The 19,222-nt window shown below is 40.1% G+C and overlaps 1 protein-coding gene across 2 annotated transcripts in view; it reads left to right on the forward strand.

The window, feature by feature from the left end:
• erbb2 (erb-b2 receptor tyrosine kinase 2) overlaps positions 1–19,222 on the forward strand; it is a 30,479-nt gene extending 11,257 nt beyond the window's left edge. Inside the window, exons 2-27 of one of the 2 annotated variants that reach the window (XM_084740253.1) lie at positions 550–701; positions 931–1,111; positions 1,309–1,449; positions 2,376–2,444; positions 2,534–2,649; positions 2,779–2,920; positions 3,161–3,289; positions 5,130–5,271; positions 6,266–6,339; positions 7,253–7,343; positions 7,939–8,141; positions 8,546–8,675; positions 10,014–10,104; positions 11,325–11,479; positions 11,567–11,614; positions 11,724–11,862; positions 11,951–12,073; positions 12,685–12,783; positions 12,868–13,053; positions 13,302–13,457; positions 14,874–14,949; positions 15,396–15,542; positions 15,802–15,899; positions 16,035–16,232; positions 16,366–16,759; positions 16,917–19,222. In XM_084740253.1, the coding sequence (XP_084596379.1) occupies positions 550–701; positions 931–1,111; positions 1,309–1,449; positions 2,376–2,444; positions 2,534–2,649; positions 2,779–2,920; positions 3,161–3,289; positions 5,130–5,271; positions 6,266–6,339; positions 7,253–7,343; positions 7,939–8,141; positions 8,546–8,675; positions 10,014–10,104; positions 11,325–11,479; positions 11,567–11,614; positions 11,724–11,862; positions 11,951–12,073; positions 12,685–12,783; positions 12,868–13,053; positions 13,302–13,457; positions 14,874–14,949; positions 15,396–15,542; positions 15,802–15,899; positions 16,035–16,232; positions 16,366–16,759; positions 16,917–17,284 (3,848 nt within the window). In that variant the 3' untranslated portion in view covers positions 17,285–19,222. The remainder of the gene's footprint in view (positions 1–549; positions 702–930; positions 1,112–1,308; positions 1,450–2,375; positions 2,445–2,533; positions 2,650–2,778; positions 2,921–3,160; positions 3,290–5,129; positions 5,272–6,265; positions 6,340–7,252; positions 7,344–7,938; positions 8,142–8,545; positions 8,676–10,013; positions 10,105–11,324; positions 11,480–11,566; positions 11,615–11,723; positions 11,863–11,950; positions 12,074–12,684; positions 12,784–12,867; positions 13,054–13,301; positions 13,458–14,873; positions 14,950–15,395; positions 15,543–15,801; positions 15,900–16,034; positions 16,233–16,365; positions 16,760–16,916) is intronic. The other variant, XM_084740254.1, reaches the window with a different exon arrangement.

The raw sequence follows: 19,222 nt of genomic DNA on the forward strand, positions 1-19,222 counted from the left end.
CAACTTTAAAAACTATCTCATGTATGTCAGTATGTTATATTATCAAAATTGTTGGCCATTATTTTTAAATTAACTGTTCTTTCTGCACTTAACAGAATGATCAACTGGATGGGTTGTGTTTTTATTGTGGTTTCTTTTTAAGCGGCCAAATCAATATTTATAATATTTCTAAAGTTTCTTACTTACTTCAATGTAGAATCAGAAAACCTTTTTCTTTATTAGGTCCTTGAGTTGGATTGTTCAGATGATACCCAATCATGTTGAAAAGCTCATACAGCATTTAACTTTGAGCACATTTTTTTTGTTACACCAGAAATAAAACGCAGCATCTATTTTGAGAAACCGAAGGCGCTTCTTTGTGTTGTTGTTGCTCGTCTGTTATGTGTACAGAAGCATTCGCAGTCTTGAAGAAGTTGACAGTTGTGTCCTTTCCTTTGATGTTGTGGTATGGAGAATAAAACTGCATTAATGTTGAGCAATGAAAATGGTTTTAATAGTATTCTATGTGCAGGATGGAGTTGGTCATACTGTTGCTGATGTGTGTTGCAGTATGCCTGGGTACTGACATGAAGCTGGCCCTGCCCTCCAGCCTGGAAAATCACTATGAGACCCTGAGGCTGCTCTACACCGGCTGCCAGGTTGTTCATGGCAACCTGGAGATTACACACCTTCACGGAAACCCTGACCTCTCCTTCCTACAGGTAATAGTTTTATAGTAATATAACAGTTGTTACAGTTCAGTAAACAAGTTTTAAAGATCGGGCCGTTGTTTTTTGTCCTTGGTAGTCTGTTCCATGTAAACCTTGACACAAAAGAAGCATGTTATTAGTTAAAAACAAGAAGATGGAAACAAATAAAGACCATTCCATTCTCCTTAACCTGTTCTCACAGCTCTCATCCTTTTTCCTCTTTTTATCTTTTCTTCTTCAGGGCATTGTGGAGGTACAGGGCTATGTGCTTGTTGCCCACGTGTCAGTGAGTCTGGTGCCTTTGGACAACCTTCGGATCATTAGAGGCAGCCAGTTGTACAACTCTAGCTATGCCCTGGCTGTGCTGGACAACACTCTGGATGGACACGGGCTCAGGACGCTCCGGCTTCGTAGCCTCACAGGTCTGATAGTAAAATATTAGAGTTGTACTGGGCTGGGGTTAGGACTGTATGTCTGATTTTTTTTTGTCCCATTCATTTTATCAATGTCTTAAGCTTTAAAACTTTAATGGGAATTTTGAGAAGATTTGAAAATGTGGAGAAATGTTGTGCCCTACTTTCTATTAATAAGCTCCCCTTACATGTTGTGTCCTCTGCAGAGATCCTGTTGGGTGGGGTTTATATCTGGGGAAACCCCCAGCTGTGCTTCCCGAATCCCCAGGACATCACTTGGAGGGACACTTTGGACGAGCAGAACATCCACGCCGGGATGCACCGACTGCAGCCTCGGGCCCCGAACTGTGAGCACCTGATTAATTGATGTCTGAAATAATTAACATCATAGACAAGAGGAGAAATTTCACTTGTTTCCAGTGTGCCATAGTAAACACAAAACAGCAGACAGGACAGCACAAGCTTCAGTTTTGCAGTGCTCGGGATGCTTTACCAGCGCAAAATGTATTTCACGTCCAAGTATCTTTCTGTTCTGTTTATAAACAGCTTGGACAAAACCTACTGATAAGATTTTGACATCAATATTTTCATTTTTACTACAAATCTATATTGCTTCCTAATATTATTTATCAGTTTCTTTAATTACTAATGATTGAATCAGAATCTGCCCTGAAAAAAAAGTTTCGGTCAACCCATGGTCCCCATGAATATATTCTATAATATAGACTTTTTTTTGTCTTCAATAATTTCTCAATATTTATAGGTAAATGCTTTCAAAATTAATGACATGCATATCACTCTCAGCTGTACTGTGTATTAAGGACTCATTAGCTAATATTAGTAGGTTAACCAGCCAACCTTGCGCTTGCATTGTCGCTGAAAAACCTGTCGGCTCAGCATAAACAGCACACATTGGTCTCTCCTAGATGACATTTATAGTGGTGCACTCACACAAAAAGTCCCAGAAAGGGTTATGCAACAAATGAAAGAGATGGAGAGAAAAGTTCAAACCCTGTGTACTTTGTCACCTCTGAACCAGTGGGTGTAAATGTGGATTGTCGGTTTTGGAAACTGTTCGACACACCCCCTTTTGATGCCAGAAAGGTGTCAGGGTAGTTTTTTTTTTTTTTTCCCAAGGTATTTGACCATTTGACAAGAAGATGAATAACAGATGAACTGCATAGCTGTAGACACTTAGTTTTGTTGTTGCTCTTTTTTTTTTTTATAAGTGCTCAGGTCTCCTTATTTGTTGTTTGGTTTGTTTTTACCAAAGGTCCACTTTGTGCCTCTGCCTGTAAGAACAGAAGCTGCTGGGGAGAAACTGCACAGGACTGCCAGACCTGTGAGTTAACATCATGTGCAGAGGATGACAGTGACACTGTTTGGTTTTCACTGGCAAAAATCCAATTAACTTTTCATTTTTGTTCACAGTGACCCGAATTAATTGTGCATCTGGCTGTCAGCGGTGTAAAGGTCATCTTCCCAATGACTGCTGTCACATGCAGTGTGCCGCCGGATGCACTGGACCGAAAGACTCAGACTGCCTGGTAAATCATACCCACACACCTTGTCAGACATTTGTTGTTTTCTTTATCTTCAGTGTAATCTCATTGTGGTGACAGACAGTCTTTTGTCCTTTCTGGAGTAACGTGTTTCCTCCCTCCTCTTCTCTCCAGGCGTGCCGTCACTTCAACGACAGCGGCGTGTGTAAAGAGAACTGTCCTCCACCCACTATCTACGACCCTGTCACCTTTCAGACCAAACCCAACCCAAACAAAAAGTTCAACTTTGGAGCCACCTGTGTCAAGACGTGTCCTTGTGAGAACTTATTTTGAGCTCCACTGTTGTGCCTGATGATTAAGTGTCTTGCTATAGACGATACTAGATGCTGAGGGGAAAAGCAGGACTATTTATTCACTTTGCTTGCCAAGATTTCCACAAATGCTGGTGATGTTACAGTCATATTCCTGCTTCTAATGCTTCAGGCTACTAGCTTTTCATTTAATCATACCTAATTAATCTTCTTTGTGAACTCATCGTTTATTTCTGTGTCTGTAGATAACTATCTAGCAATGGAGGTGGCTTGTACTTTAGTTTGTCCCAGAGCCAACCAGGAAGTCATCATCACCCACCCTGATGGAAATGAGACACAGAAATGTGAAAAGTGTGAAGGAGACTGTCCCAAAGGTAGAGATCATTTTGTCTTTTTGGATACATTTGCATTCAGACACAATACATTGTTTACATACAATGACCACTTTACAAGCCCAAACTGATAAATAGGGGATTAGAATTGGTTGAATTGAGCTTTTAATTTAAATAATTGAAATCAAAGCCAGTATTTTTTTCTTCACCTTTGTCTACGGTATCCGGCGTGTGTCCGAACCAAAAAAACAACACTGACAGAAATGACAGAGTGTAGTTCTTTTAAAAAGAATATCAAAATGTAAATGACAGCACAGCAACATACAACACGGCCTAAAACAAATGATCAGTTGAAGACTTGGTAGTCTCACAGTGGCAGAGCCATGAGTGCAAAATAAATGTAATTGAATCGCCACCTTAACATGGAATCGTGGATCTGAAGAATGGACACCCCTATAAGTTAATGTAAATATCTAATCAGATATTTTTGTGGCTGCAACTTAATGCACAAAGGCTGCAGATGTGGTCAAGAGGTTGAGTTGTTGGGATTGTTGTTGGGATCAAAAAAGACAATTTTACCATTAAGCTGATTACATGGCTAACAGTTTTAGAAATGTGTATCTCATTAGGTGACCACAGAGTATCCAAAACTATCCAGAAGTCCAACCTAAGGAAAAACAATTTGAAACCGTGTGGCTCAAATGTTACGTAACTAATGTTCTGGATTAATTTATGCATTCTCCACGTGTATGACATGGTGCCTCAGTACAGGTGATTATGTTTTGTACTGCACGTACTGAAGCTCTGTGATGTGTTGCATGATGTCAGTTGTGCAAAGTCAACAAACCTGTTTCTGCAGTAACTTGTTGTTGTCGTAGCCAGAGTTTGTCTCAAGAATCACAGCTGATCGATTTAGATTATTTAAATAATTTATGCTCAGTAAAAAAATGATTTATTTTTGCTTCAATTCAAGACAAGGTGGTCTGAATTTTATGGACTTAGAAGGTTAACTCAGATACATAATCTCCATGTTGTCATATTATCTTGCCAAGGCTGTCCATTGCATCGGTTTTATTTAACTTTATTTTTTAACTGTTGATAGACATGTTCCACATAGATTTGAACAATTTATTTATTTGATTAAAGTAGTATACACATCATAGGTGCAGTTGTTTTTACAACTATAGCATATCCTCCATTCATCAACATTCATCACTTTCAAAACACTAGTGATGTTACCTTCATAAATGATTATTCTTGGAAGGACAACTAAACATCATTTAAAACATCAAGAAAAGCCTTCATGAAGCCCATTCAAGGCAAGATAACAGAATTTATATTATATATTTAATGCCGAGGGTAAATTCAAAGTGGTAACTTCACTTACAAAGCAGAGGGATATGACATCACCTTGTGTAATGATTACAGTTCAAACCGTTGAGATCTGGCAATACGAGTAATTTAGTGCTGCCTAACTTAGTCCACCCATGAGAAATGAAATGATGTTGCAGGAATGTCTAAGTTTGAATTTGATCCAAATCTTCCCTATCATTATCCTAGTGATTATTTTGCAAATAAACCTATTAACCCCCCAGAAATAGAACAATGAGCCGTTCTTTTGAACAGCTATCAGAAAGTAATAGAGCCATAAGATCTAGCTACCTTCTAAAAACTATAACTGTAACAGTCACTTCATGCCCTTATTGTTCAAAGCAATACACCATCCTTTATTTCATTCTACGCTGATGATATTCTGGGTTATATTTAAGGTTGTTGATCGTTCTTTTCTTGTTATACAGGATATTTTTTAGCAAGTTCAGTTTAATTTCTGGATTGATGATGTATCGGTTAAAAGAATGGTTTGTCATGGCTTGCATTGCAGTGTGTTACGGCCTGGGAATGGACAACCTCGGGGTCATGGACAACCATGGCGTCACCATGGTAACGTCTTCTAACGTGGAGCAGTTCAACAAGTGTACAAAGATTTTTGGAAGTCTGGCGTTCCTCCCTCAGAGCTTTGCAAGGTAAGAGACACACGGGCCAAAGATTTAGTTTTAGCTCACATTTTTCAGGATCCATATAAACTCTTGAAAAATACTTAATTTTAATGATTATTTGACAAAATGTGTTAATATTTAAAATGAACCAATCCCACATTTGTCATTCATAGCTAAATAAGTCCTCTGTTAATCCCTTACTCTGACGATTAGCAAAACAATCATAATCAAAGCATACAGTCAAAATGAATATGAACAGCTAGTAAAATAAAAAAGTGACCATATACATTAATTGTTTTAGAAATGACAAAATAAAGGTTTCAAGAAATGTTTAGTTTATTTGCCTCAAAGGTGCCTGATTTTATGTTTGAAAAGCTGTGCGAAACCTGTACTTTAAAAAAAAGTAACTAATTCAAACAACAATTACATGCACTTGATGCCCACGACTTTATACAGAGTCACATCCCTCCTGTTCAACCCTTCAAATATTTGAGTTCACAGCAACATTTGTTGAAAGTTTCCACCCAAGCCAAACCCTTTAGTTTACTGCACTCAAATGTACTTCGCTTCAGCTTTACAGTATCTTTGTGTCAACAAAGAGAAAAAGAACTTTAGTGTAGCTTTGATGTATTTTCTCCTCATTGTGATTCTTTTAAGTGAAATCCAATTAACACACTGTACTAATAAAACAATGATGAAGAGTAAATGATAGGATTTATGTGCCGTGTTATGCAGTATCAAGCCAGTCACCTGGTCACCAGTTGCTATGTGGACGATAAATAAAACTTTGGTTGATCAGCCTACGTGACCAGCTGAAGCTGAGAGGCCAAATCCCTGATAAATCATTTTGTGTGTGCTGGCTGTTCACAATGAAAGTGTGAAATGTAAACACAACCTTGCGATAACCTGCAAACCAGAGATTTTATCAGTGAAGGGAGAGAAAAGATCATTCCTGGAAATAATCAATATGTTTCGTCTTGTTGTGTGTTAACTTTTTAAGATTTATTTTGTCGTTGTCCAGGGACCCTGTGACCAACACATCAGGCCTGACCCTCGAGCAGCTCAGTGAATTCAAGAAACTGGAGGAGATTACAGGTACTGAACACTGAGGACAACAGAATGGAAGTGTTTGTTTAACTCTTTTTTTAAGCATCTAGCAGGAAAAGAAAACCATGTTATTCACTTTTTTAAGAGCTGCATGTGATTCAGAATTGTTGCATATGTGATTTCTCCAGTTCAGTCTAATGCTGCATTCCATTGCATGTTAGAAATCAGAGATGGGAATTACATCAACCCCAGGTTGACCACGTTCCAATACGACATATCAGAAAACAAAGATAGACGCCTCCATGAAATCCTTGTGCTTGATAACGAAGCACTATGCGGTATTTTGTGCACACAAACCATAGAAACATGTCCACAGATAAAAGTTGGACAGCAGTGTGTGTACAATTGATTAATGAGACACAAAAGACAAATTCATGACAGCTTTTACTGCTGTTTATGAGCGAAGCAGCCGTATTGGATTTTGAGGTTCGGGTCGGTGAGGCTCCTCCAAACTCCAGAGCCGGAAATCCAACTTCAGGGGGTGTCCAGTTAAAATGTGCAACTGGGACCTCAAAGTGCGCACACACCCATCTGCAGTGGCTCTTTGCATATATAAATGACACAAAGGATGAAAACTTACAAATAAGGTAACGGATGCCATTATACATTTTATTTAACAGCACCCAATAACATTGCCAATTTATTCTGGCATCAATTTATATGCAGAACAAATTTTACTGTAGGTAGTATGTATTATTTTAGACTTTCATGGGTGCTGCCTCTGTGACGTCAGAGAACTGCTTCCTCATGAAGTTTGGGTAGATGGATTAGCCTTGAGATCACAAACTCTGACTTTGAATGGAGCGTACTTTTCCTAGTGGGAGGATGGAAATTTTCAAGGTCTGAGCTGCCTGGAACGCAGCAACAAATTTTAGTATCTTTGTCTAATTTTGCTACGCAGGTTATTTGTACATTGAAGCCTGGCCAGAAGAGTGGACCAACCTGAGTGTGTTTGAGAACCTGAAGGTGATCAGAGGCAGGATGCTCTACAAGTAAGACACATCTGTCTCTCTTCTCTCTGTATGCCTGTGTATTAACCCCAATCTTCTTAATATTTTTTTAAAGTAAAATCAAAACTCCTCCTACTTTATGTGTTTTTCAGATTTCAGCTTCCTATAGATTTTTTAAGCAGCTTCATACTGCAACAGTTGCCATGCAGCTTTGCGTCTTTGTTGGTGGTAGTTTCTGTTTTTTTTCCTGTTAGGTCTGTTGTTCAGTTGAGGCTGTTTGTTCACTTTCGTGGTTATAAAGGCTAATAATTAGCCAGCACAGCTGCTTTAACTTGCAGCACATGCCAGCAGGACGACAGTTAAAGTCTGTGAGATGCTATCTAGTGTACATGTTCAAACTAGGTCAAACTGACAAATGTAAAATATGACAAGGTCTGACATTATGTCTTGTTGTGTCTTCTGTTGTAATTAAAGTGTCCACTTCGCAGGTTTTCCTTCATTTGTGTTATTTATTTTCCTTAATGTGCAGTGTTATTTCCCTCTGTGTGACATGCTTGTAATTTTCCCCAGCTTTCTTCATTTTACTGGTAATAATTCTTTTATTTCACCTCTTATTTATTTTTCAAATTCTGTTCAGGGGTGTGTTTTCACTCGCAGTCCAGAACCTACACATCCAGTCTCTTGGACTGCGTTCACTACGCAGCGTCAGTGGAGGTTTGGTCATGTTGCACAACAACACCCAGCTGTGCTACACCAGTTCACTGCCCTGGGACAGTCTCCTCCATCCCACCCAGGGACCCCACCGCATCGTCAGCAACAACCAGGACCCCAAAGTCTGTGGTAGGTAAACACAGCGACGTCCAGGTTCATTAAAGTTACTGTGAGTTGCACTTTGATCAGACACTTGTCACTTGGCAGCAGTTAAATACCTCGGTCATATACAAGATCAAGTTCCATTTATTGTTCTAACAGAAATCCAGCTGAATACTGTTTTTATTAATTGCTTCTTACTAAACATTCATTAATGTTATGTGGTTAATTTTTGCAGTTAATGAAAAAAGTGACACTTGTCTGCACAGTCTTTGACATCTTGAGATTTCTCATTGTAACAGATGTAAACTTCGCAGCTTTATCTCTCACAAACTGGCTTGAAAAATAAAGCTTGTAACGGTGCTGTCGAGAGGCCAAGAAAGAGTGCTGTGTGCATCATGCTCTGTTTTCTCTCTTTCTGTGTGTGTTTTTAGAGCAAGAGGGGCGTGTTTGTCATCCACTGTGTGTGGGGGGCTGCTGGGGCCCGGGGCCAAGCCAGTGTGTGTCCTGCAAGGCTGTCCAACGCGGCACTGAGTGTGTGGAGCAGTGTGACATCTATCAGGGGTAATAAGGCATTTGTGTGTGGGTGTGGTTGTGCTAAATCAATAAAAAGACAAGCGATAATGTTCCAAATAATACAGTATACTGTGTGTCATAACCCTAATTCTAAATCCTCCAGTAATAAGCAATAATCATCAAAATAATAATCAAATTAATCATCTATCAACCTAAAGTAAAGATGTGAACAGATGGATTTATGTGGAGTTGACTGGACTGGCAGCCAGTGCCAAATGTCAGAGTAGCCACAATAAATCAATCTAAAAGCTTTTAACTTAAATTGTGCCCTCAAGCAAATACATGTGATGACACTGGCAACTCAACACTCAGATTTTCTTTGTACAGTAACTGACTCATTCTGGTCTAAATTATATTATACAGTGCTAGTCAAGTATTTGGACACACACCAGAAATGGTTCAGATTATACCAACAGTGTGCAAAGCTGTCATCAAAGCAAAATGTGGCCACTTTGAAGAATCTAAAACATCAAAAAGCAAAAACTTTTGTACGCTTGTAGGACGAGAAGCATGTAAGAGAAGGCCCTTGTTTGGCATTAAAAAGCAGAAAGACTCTGGCACAGTCTTCTGCACTTGCAATCAAAGATTAAAAACAACGAAGTGCAGAAAACCGTGTGCGAGAATCTTTTATATTTTAGATAATAATTCCACATAATTTGATGTCTCCAGTATTAATCTACAATGTAGAAAAATAATAAAAATATAAAAAAAAACATTGAAGAGAGATTCCTTTAAGAAGCTGTTAGCATAAAATATCCTACTAATGAATTTATGCTACACAAAAATGAAGCCTAAACATTTGATACGTGCTTAAACTATACTTAACTTGTAAAAAATATTTGGGTAGGAGCACCTCCTGGACTCAAACTGAGTTTTTAAGGTGCTCTTTGGATACTTGGGTACTTGATTGACATGGCACGCTCATCTTGGACCTTCTGAGGTCTTGCTGCCCCTCTAATGTCTGTACAGCACATGTGAAGTTGGAGCCAGCAGCCAGTTAGCTTATCTTAGCGTACAGATTAGATACAGGAGGAGACCGCTTACTTTGCTCTGTCCAGTGGTAACGAAACACACCTACTAGCACCTCTGATGTTGTTTAACACATCATCACAATTATCACAATGTGCAGAGTCTTTTGTTGGTTTAGAGAACAAGTTATCCTGCAGGTCATCTTGCACGGCTAACGCTGGCAGTTATTTGCAGCTGGGGCCCCCCTTTCTAAAAATGTATGTCCTTGTGTCAGGTGCTTTAGATAAAAGCATCCAGCGAATGCCAGACTGTGTAATAATGGTGTTATGTTCAGTCTCTGCTGTCTTTGTGTTGCAGGTCTATACGTGAATACGCAGACGGATCTTTGTGTGTTGCCTGTCACACAGAGTGTCGACCTCTCAATGGCTCTGCCTCCTGTCATGGCCCGGTAAGATGTTCAAGTACAGTCTTTCTCATTATGCAGTGGTAAATTTGATGGGTCTCATACCAAAATAAAAATGCATCTTCTACTCGACCATAATGATTTCTGACATTAAAGTAAATTAAGCTTGTGGTCTCACAGAAGTGGTTCATTTTTTAAGGATAAAGCTCTTGGATCAGACTTCCCTGTCTGTTAAGTCATTGCCAGAACATAATGTCAAAGTAACCTTTCCAAAATCACCCGTTTCTTCAGCTAAAATTTTACATTTTTATTTAGAAATTGCTCAGAACTGTCAGTTACACTGAGCATGCAGTAATGCATTTCATTAAACTGTAAAGAAATATGCTTGTAAACAGCCTTTTTTCCATGACTAAGATGAAATGGCACCAACATCAATAAAAAACACTTGGGCCCAGTTTTTTTTACATCGAGGCTGAGAGAAATGTGAATGCATTGCTTTATCAGAAGGGAAGCAATGTGGCCGTAACTTTGCTGGTAAGAATACCACAAACCTGAAGAGACACAGTAAGGCTCATCAGAAAGAACTTGAGGCAGGTTAATGAAATGTTAGGATTTTTGTAAGGAGGTAGTCTTACATTATGTAGGCTGTGTTGTGGATAATTCAACCTGTGTTCTTCATTAGATAATGATAAGATAAAATCTTATGTGAAATAAGTTTGAATAAAATGAAAACAATTGGTTTTGGCTTAATAAGACTGACTAGAATGTTCAACATAATTTGATGACTAAGAAAGACTAAAATAACAATTTTTATGAACTAAAACTAGACTAAAATAAATTTAAAACCAAAATGCCAAGACTTTTAGTCATCTAAAACTTCACTTAAAACAGGATGGGGTTGACCAAATATTATAGAATCTAGCAAAGACATTTGACCTAATTAATCCAAAATATAATGAATTGCATTTTCTGGAGACAGAAATTCTTATACTGCAACGAAAATTAAAAGCTAAGCCATAAAATATGACCCGGGAACATCCCTGTGCTTCAAGTGGTTTGCCATGTAACCACTAATCCTGGGTTCAGTTCCAGCTGGGTGACTTTGTTGCATGTCGTTGCTTTTGCTCTTTCATCACATTTCTTGACTGTCTCTACTGTAATAAACCTATCAAATAGACTCAAAATTGGCCAAAATGTAACCTAGATAAAGTCAACTCGTTATGTGCGAAAAATGCACTTAAATGTTTCCGTCTGTGCGTCTCCAGGGAGCAGAACATTGTGCAGAATGTCGAAACTTCCAGGATGGTGAGTTTTGTGTGGATCATTGTCCCAGTGGGGTGAAGGAGGATCAGCAGACTGTGTGGAAATACAGCAACGCTACAGGACACTGTCTGCCCTGCAACACCAACTGCACGCTGTCGTGAGTGGACTCGCACATCTCGGACACAAGCACACACACTGCGGACACAATTACGCTGATTTCACACCCAGCACTTCTCTGTTTCAGCTGCACTGTGATGGATGAGAGAGGCTGTCCCATTGACACCAGGACAGGGTGAGATACTCTGTCTCCAATATCTGGGTGAAATTGAACAAATTAAACCAGGATTGTCTTAGTGCTTTTGAGAAATGGGAGCTGTGTTGAGCTGTTTTTCTCTGTTTAGACCGGGTACAACCATCGCGGCTGCAGTGGGTGGCGTGGTGCTCTTCTTCATCCTGCTGGCTCTGTTCGTCTTCTACCTGAGGAGACAGAAGAAGCTAAAGAGGAAGGAGACGTTGAGGAGAATCCTGCAAGAACATGAGGTGTGCACAAATGCAAATAATGATTTATAATTTGCTGTAAGTTCAGTGAGATTTAATTATCTGCCATCTGCTTCTTTGATATGTACAGCTGGTGGAGCCTCTGACACCCAGCGGTGCGTCACCCAATCAGGCTCAGATGCGCATCTTGAAGGAGACAGAGTTGAAAAAACTCAGGGTGCTGGGTGCAGGGGCGTTTGGTACGGTCTACAAGGTACGTGAGCCAATTCTTTAACGGTACAACAGCACTGGTTGTTGGACTGGACCTAATAGTTACAGACTCAAAGCTTATAGTGTATTTACACGCACCTTGGCTGGTTGGGAAGTCATTATTATCATTATTATATCCAGCTTTTGTGTGTTCGTTATCAACCAAATACTTTTATCTGACGGGTTCCTGCATATATAATGTCAACAGACAAGAACTCAGCAGCTCAGCAAAATTTTCTCCAACTTTCTAAGTTGTTGTTCTATCCTGAGGAGCTGTTTACACCAGTTTTCCAACTTACTTCATAGTATTGCAATTTCCAATACTAGATCAACACCTTTATTTTATCTTAGTCAATTTTAATTTAATTTAATTTATTTATTTTTCTTTTGAAAGTTCTCCTTTCTTTTTCAGTTTTATTATTTTTGGTATTGTTCCAATCTCAGTCCACATTCCTTAATATCATCTTTGAATGTACATTAATTAACTATTGACAACTATTATTATTTTGGATTTTTCTAGGGTGATGACTTAAAAACAGACATTCAAAACTTCATTCAAAAATTTAGCTTTACATCTTTAAAGAGTTTCTGAATAGTTTTCATCATCTGTTTCAGGGAGTTTGGGCTCCTGATGGAGAAAATGTGAAAATACCCGTAGCCATTAAGGTATTGCGAGAGAACACATCACCAAAGGCCAATAAAGAGATCCTTGATGTGAGTATAAGCCAGAAAGACACATTTCCAGCACACATAAATACAGCTCTCGACACCTCACCATCTTTTCTCTCTCTTTCTCAGGAGGCCTATGTGATGGCGGGAGTGGCCAGCCCGTACGTGTGTCGCCTGCTGGGGATTTGTCTGACCTCCACGGTGCAGCTGGTCACCCAGCTGATGCCGTACGGCTGCCTCCTCGACTACGTCAGGGAGAACAAAGATCGCATTGGCTCGCAGTTCCTCCTCAACTGGTGTGTCCAGATTGCCAAGGTGTGTAAACAAGAAATGAGGCATCATCTTGTGTTGATTTAGGTGCACGCACACACACACACACACACACACACACACACACACACACACGTATTACTGCTTATAGTCATAGAAGTAAAGGTGTGTCTGAATGTTGCTGATCATCTTATTTTTCCTTTCAAATTTTATGTGGGATCAGCTTGTATATTTGTGGACACATGGATTAGTGGGTGATGGATATGTGTGTGTGTGTGTGTGTGTGTGTGTAGGGGATGAGCTATCTGGAGGAAGTCCGACTAGTCCACAGAGATTTGGCTGCCCGTAATGTCCTGGTTAAGAACCCGAACCACGTGAAGATTACCGACTTTGGTCTGGCCCGACTGCTCGATATAGACGAGACTGAATATCACGCTGATGGTGGGAAGGTAAGACTGAGCTCTGACTGTAGGAACATCAGAGGTCTGAACTATGAAAAAAGCTCCACACATCCAGGATATCCTCACTAAACCTAACAACCACAATCGCGCTGTGGTCACAGGAAGGTGGTTATCAACTCGATGAGTCAGCCCAGGGTTTCCCCCAATCCAGCCAGAAGCATGTTCAGATAAGAGGCGGTGTTTGCAGCATCTGACCAGTCATAAACATGGACAAGTCAGCTGGCAGCAGTGCAGCATATTTTGCAAATGTAAGAGCAAGAAGAGCCATTGAAATATAAAAAACCCATACTAGTTGCTAAAAGAAAAAAAAGAAAATTGCTAAAAAAAAAAAAAAGAAAATACTCCTCAACAGGAAAGACAGAAACAAACTTTCAACATCACAGTTGCACCTACTACTGTCTGAATACATCTCAACAGAAAGATAAATAGCATAGAAAAAAAACAACAACCAAATAAATTCACTTCACAGATGCTGGAGCCCATTTATCAACATGACCAGCCTAACACAAACCTGTATACATACAAACACTTAACTATTATATTTTACTTTTTATTATTCTATTCAAGTGTACTATAACAGATCTCCCCAAAGAACTTAATTGAAATCACAGTAATTGCATGATGTCAATATCGTTATTATAATTATTTTGACTAATTATATGTAATGCTTAAAGTTCTGTGCGTCACTATTTTTTGTTTTGTTAGTTTTTGTCTGTTCTTGTGCATTTTCTCTCTGTCTCAATCATTATTGCATATTTAAAGCTGTAAAGTCACTATAATATTTGTCGTTGCACCAGTAACATAAAAAAAGAGCAAACTATAACATACAAACACAAATAAGTTAAACACATAATGCAGGCTAAAAGCAACACAGTTGCAGCTGTGCAATACAGAAAGGACAGCTGGCACAAAAACACATACTGTGTGAATGCACAAGTTAATAGGCTTATAATATCACTGCCTCACCATTAAGTCACGAATAGATCTGATTGTAATTACATTTGTGTATCCCATTAAATTAAATGTGTTGCTTGGACGTATTCTTATGACATTCAGGACAATTTTAGCCTTATTTTTTAAACTGCAGCTCCGGTGGTGTCACACTGACTTAAGAGCAAATAAAAACAAAATAAAAATACATAATTAAAAGTTGTTGATTATATGACTTATATATCTTATTAGTACAAGTACACAGCTTTAGTGATTCATTTATTCTTTGTTGTAGGATTATATCAGTATAGAAAAGCACAATGAAATGGCTCTGCAGGTGTCTGAACTCTCTCAGGATGAAACCTGAAATGACCCCGCTGACCCCAGATCTTGCTTCGTAGTACAGGCCTCTGGAATGCGGATGTTCAGAGCTACTGATTTATTGAAACTGATGTTCTATGTCTCTGTTTCTAGGTGCCAATTAAATGGATGGCCCTGGAGTCAATTCTGCACAGGAAGTTCACTCATCAGAGTGATGTCTGGAGCTACGGTCAGTATCACTCAGGGCCTGAAAAGACAGAAAGAAATGTAGAAACACCTGTGTTGCTGTTTCACAGGGCTGCAAAAATAGTTTCTGAATTTTCCTATGGTAGTATGAGTAATACAAGGTGTAAATAATTTTTACAAAATGTTATCAGCAGAGGAGGGACAGTGTTTTGAGTGAGTTTTCAGTCCTAAACATAATATAATACAAATAATAAATATAAAGAAATGTAACTGACTTTTCACCCTCATTGATTTACAAGGTTTCATACCTGTTAAGCTAAAGTTAGATAAGCATTAGCTCATTAGCATTGTTAATATTAGCCTTGTGCTTTTTTGGTGCAACATAAAATGTTGAACAAAGTTGTGTCTCCACCTGTAATTCTCAGCCCTCACATTTTGCATACTGCAGTTCGATTTTTGTTGACCACTGATTGTACATTTCCTTCTCAGGGGTGACGGTGTGGGAGCTGATGACATTTGGTGCTAAACCCTACGACATGATCCCGGCCAGAGAAATCCCAGATGTTTTAGAGGGAGGAGAACGACTCCCCCAGCCCCTCATCTGCACCATCGATGTTTACATGATCATGGTCAAATGTCAGTAGTTCCTCCTGCAGCACTGATGTCTGTTCAATTCACTAAACCAGTTAGATTATTAATATGGAAACTGTACGTGATAAATATGAAATATTAGTGGCTTTTATTTATGTTGCCAGTTCAATTCCTCATCAAAACAATAGAATCAGTGTTCATTACAATATTATGGCTTAAATCGCTTATCCCTAACAGAGTTGCATACTGGTAGTTAGTGTTGAAGATGACTGATTGATGTCTTGATTTTGTGTTTGGACGGCAGGTTGGATGATTGACCCAGACAGCCGACCAAGGTTCAGAGATCTAGTGAATGATTTTAGTGCCATGGCCAGAGATCCTCCTCGCTACGTAGTCATTCAGGTACATGTGTTTCAAATTGAAAATGTTTTAATTTCGTGCCACTGTGCCTACAATCTTGTCATGTCTTTTGTAGCATACTGTTTTTGGCCCTGTTTTACTGTTTTCTATCCATGTCCTTCTTTTTCTGTCTTGCAGAACGATGAGCAGATGAGCATGTCCAGCCCTGTGGACAGCCAGTTCTTCCGGATGCTTCTAGCAGAGGAAGGAAATAATATGAGAGAACTGTTGGATGCTGAGGAGTATTTGGTGCCTCAGCCAAACCTACCAGGATTACCCAGGACTCAGGGAGATGGAGTTCAAGCCAATGGTCCCTCCAGACACCAGTCGTACAGGGTGAGTGGAGAAGGACGATGTTTTGACTTTGATTGCTCTGTGTTCTCGGCTTTTTCTGGGCTTTTACAACAGACTTTCCTGATGTCACCTTCTTGTCTATTTTCCATTCATCATTTATCTCTACTCTCTCCAGCAGAGCAGAGATCAGGGCTTAGATGTTGAGCCCTCCATCACCGGCGGCCCTCGGAGCATGTACTCCTCCTTGAGCACTCTCGGCCGTAGTCAGTACCCAACATTACCTTTAGGAGCCAGCACCTCCAACGGCCTGTGGAGTCCTCAGTACCCGAGTCTGGCTCGCAGCCCCTCGGCCGGGGGCCAGTCTGACTCTGTCTTCCTGGACGGGCCTCCGGACGACCCCTCACTGCCACCAGCCAGCCCTGGACGCTACTGCAAAGACCCCACTTACTCCAATGGGAGCCAGGGTGAGCTGGAGACAGATGGGCCAAATGGCTTTCATCACCCACATCACCTTCATCACTCACTGCCCAGGCGGAGTCATGGGAACACTCATAATCATGCTTTGCCAGGTGAGATTGCATCCACTGAAGAATTACACAACCACGATTACAAAAAAGTTGTGACGCTGTGTGACACTCGGGGAAACGAGACTGTCACATGAAAGGAACTGGTTGTTAATTAAATCTCAAAATATTTTGTTATCTCTTTCTTCCTCCGTCTGTTTAGAGTATGTCAACCAGGAGATTCAGGATCCTAGGCCGGGGATCCCCGAGCGGCCCAGCACGCTGCCCCGTAAAGGCTCCAGAGTGGACCGACGCCTCCCTAATGGCCTGAGCTCCGGTCACAGTGTGGAAAACCCGGGGTACTTGGTCCCCATAAGCACTGGGCCCTCCACCTCTCCAGCCTTTGACAACCCATACTACCTGGACCTTGTGGCCAAAGCCAAAGCTGTGGCCGGGGCTGCAGCGGTAGATGGCCCTGAGGCGCTGGAGAGAGACGGAGGAGTGCCCAGGCATTTGAACGGGTTTGTGACCCCGACAGCAGAGAATCCAGAATATTTGGGACTAGCAGACACATGGAGTGGATATACTTGAGGAGAGGGGCTGAGAGTAATGTGATGAACCCAGGAGGAGTCACAGATTGTGTTCTACTGAGGGAAAGGAGGAGTGAGAGAAAGGGAAGATGAATATTTATGTGACAGAAATGAGTGTGTGTGAGAGAATAGTATGTGCACGTGGGAGTAAATCTTCTCTCAATATCAAATGGAGCACCTGAATCTATACCGGTCAACGCTGTCCTGCAAAAGACACCTATTCACTCAGTTATGACAGACCACAACTCAACACTATGTAGCATTAATCTGGTGTCTGTGGCATCATTGGTATTCCTGTCTCCCTCTCAGAAATCTGCGCTCTCTGTGTGACTTTTAAGTGCCAAAAGAGAAGTCCAATCAGCTTCTTTATATAACTCAGAATGTGATGGGCAAAGGAGTTCATGTTTATGGTACGAGAAGAGACTGATTATCACAGAGTCCACTGTTTGACTGGATTCATAAATGCTGATATTTGTTTTTTTTAATGTTCATTTTAACTTGTTTAATGTCTGTGGTTGTTTCTACTACATGTGAAGCATTTTTTTGTATTCCCATCAATTCCCTTGCCACACAGCCCTAAAAAGAGAAAAAATATATATATAGAACATGTTGACAAAGTGAGCCATGATGTTTAGTATTCTGGTCACTTTGTCTCAGACCTGATGGGGGTCTTCAACACACTCAAAGCCATTTTGTTTTGGCCAGAGAAGGCCCTGCCTGCAGCCCATCTGGCCAGTAGACATGTTCCCTGAAAGAAAGGCATCCTGTATGGAGAAGACAGAGGCATTGTACCACACTGATGTATGTGGTTGTTAGTGTCCGTGGCTGCAGCTACTTTGTGGTACGGCAGTTGAGATACGAGGTACTTGTGGACTTTTTAAGCTGCAAAAATCTAAAAAAATATATGTGCAACTGAGTTAGAGCCAGTTTTTCAGGGATTTTGCAAAGAATTAGGGGAAATTTTGTGCATTTTAAGTCATGCACAGTGCACTACATGTTAGGATACTGAATATGCCTGTTAGGCCTTTGTATCACAATGAGCCTTTTGGTTTTGGTGGCCTTTCACTGTGCAAGAAAAGCACTACAAGCTATTCCACAAGAAGTGAAGAATTTGCATGTGTATACACATGTGTGTGGAACAAAAAGCAGTTCTGCTGTTTGTGTTTTTGTGTAAAAGTGAGCACTACACTCGACACTGGAGCTGAATGTGAATCCGAGGAGGCAAAAAACACTGCTGCGCTCGGTTTGGATAATCAATGCATGGCTCAAATTCCACTCAGCGAGAACACACTGGCATCCCAGTTAATAATCAACAGCATTTTCTCGAAGCATGTTTTTTTTTTTCATGTTAACTGGTATTGGGCTGGGGGAGGTCAAAAGCAAGTCAATGGAGCCATTGTCTGACCCTCATGTCCTTGTCGGAAAGTCAGCCCTCTCCCAACTCACACGTCCCAACGACTGATGTTGTCACAGCTCTGAAAAGAGAGAAACCAAGTTTTCCTCTGCAGAGGTTTGGAGCTCCGTGGCAGAATGTGGTTCAGTGTTCGGGGCTCGAAATCCTCAACAAGTCTTGAAACAATTGACTGTTTTGTTGAAATGTGTGCAACCCTCCACAACAAGCCTCCACCCATCAGCGCATCAGCTTTACTCTAAAAGTCTTTGGGAGATATTCTGTTGTCTTGATGTTCTCATACGGGTTTTGAAGAGTTTTGTTCCAGAAAAGGATCTCTAAAAATGACACCTGATTTTATATAATAATTCCTTACATGAAAATGTTTTTATGAAAACATGTTCAGATTTTATTTTAATACCCTCAACTATCTTATACTAACGTATTTTACAATGGAATTATTATAATTGAGTGATAAGATTTTTTTATGTTTATATATGTATAACAGATATGCAGTATAGTGTTTTGGAATAAAACCCTTCCTATGTA

This window comes from Lutjanus erythropterus, chromosome 17, assembly GCF_056507025.1.
Source record: "Lutjanus erythropterus isolate fLutEry1 chromosome 17, fLutEry1.hap2, whole genome shotgun sequence".
Lineage (NCBI taxonomy): Eukaryota > Metazoa > Chordata > Actinopteri > Lutjaniformes > Lutjanidae > Lutjanus > Lutjanus erythropterus.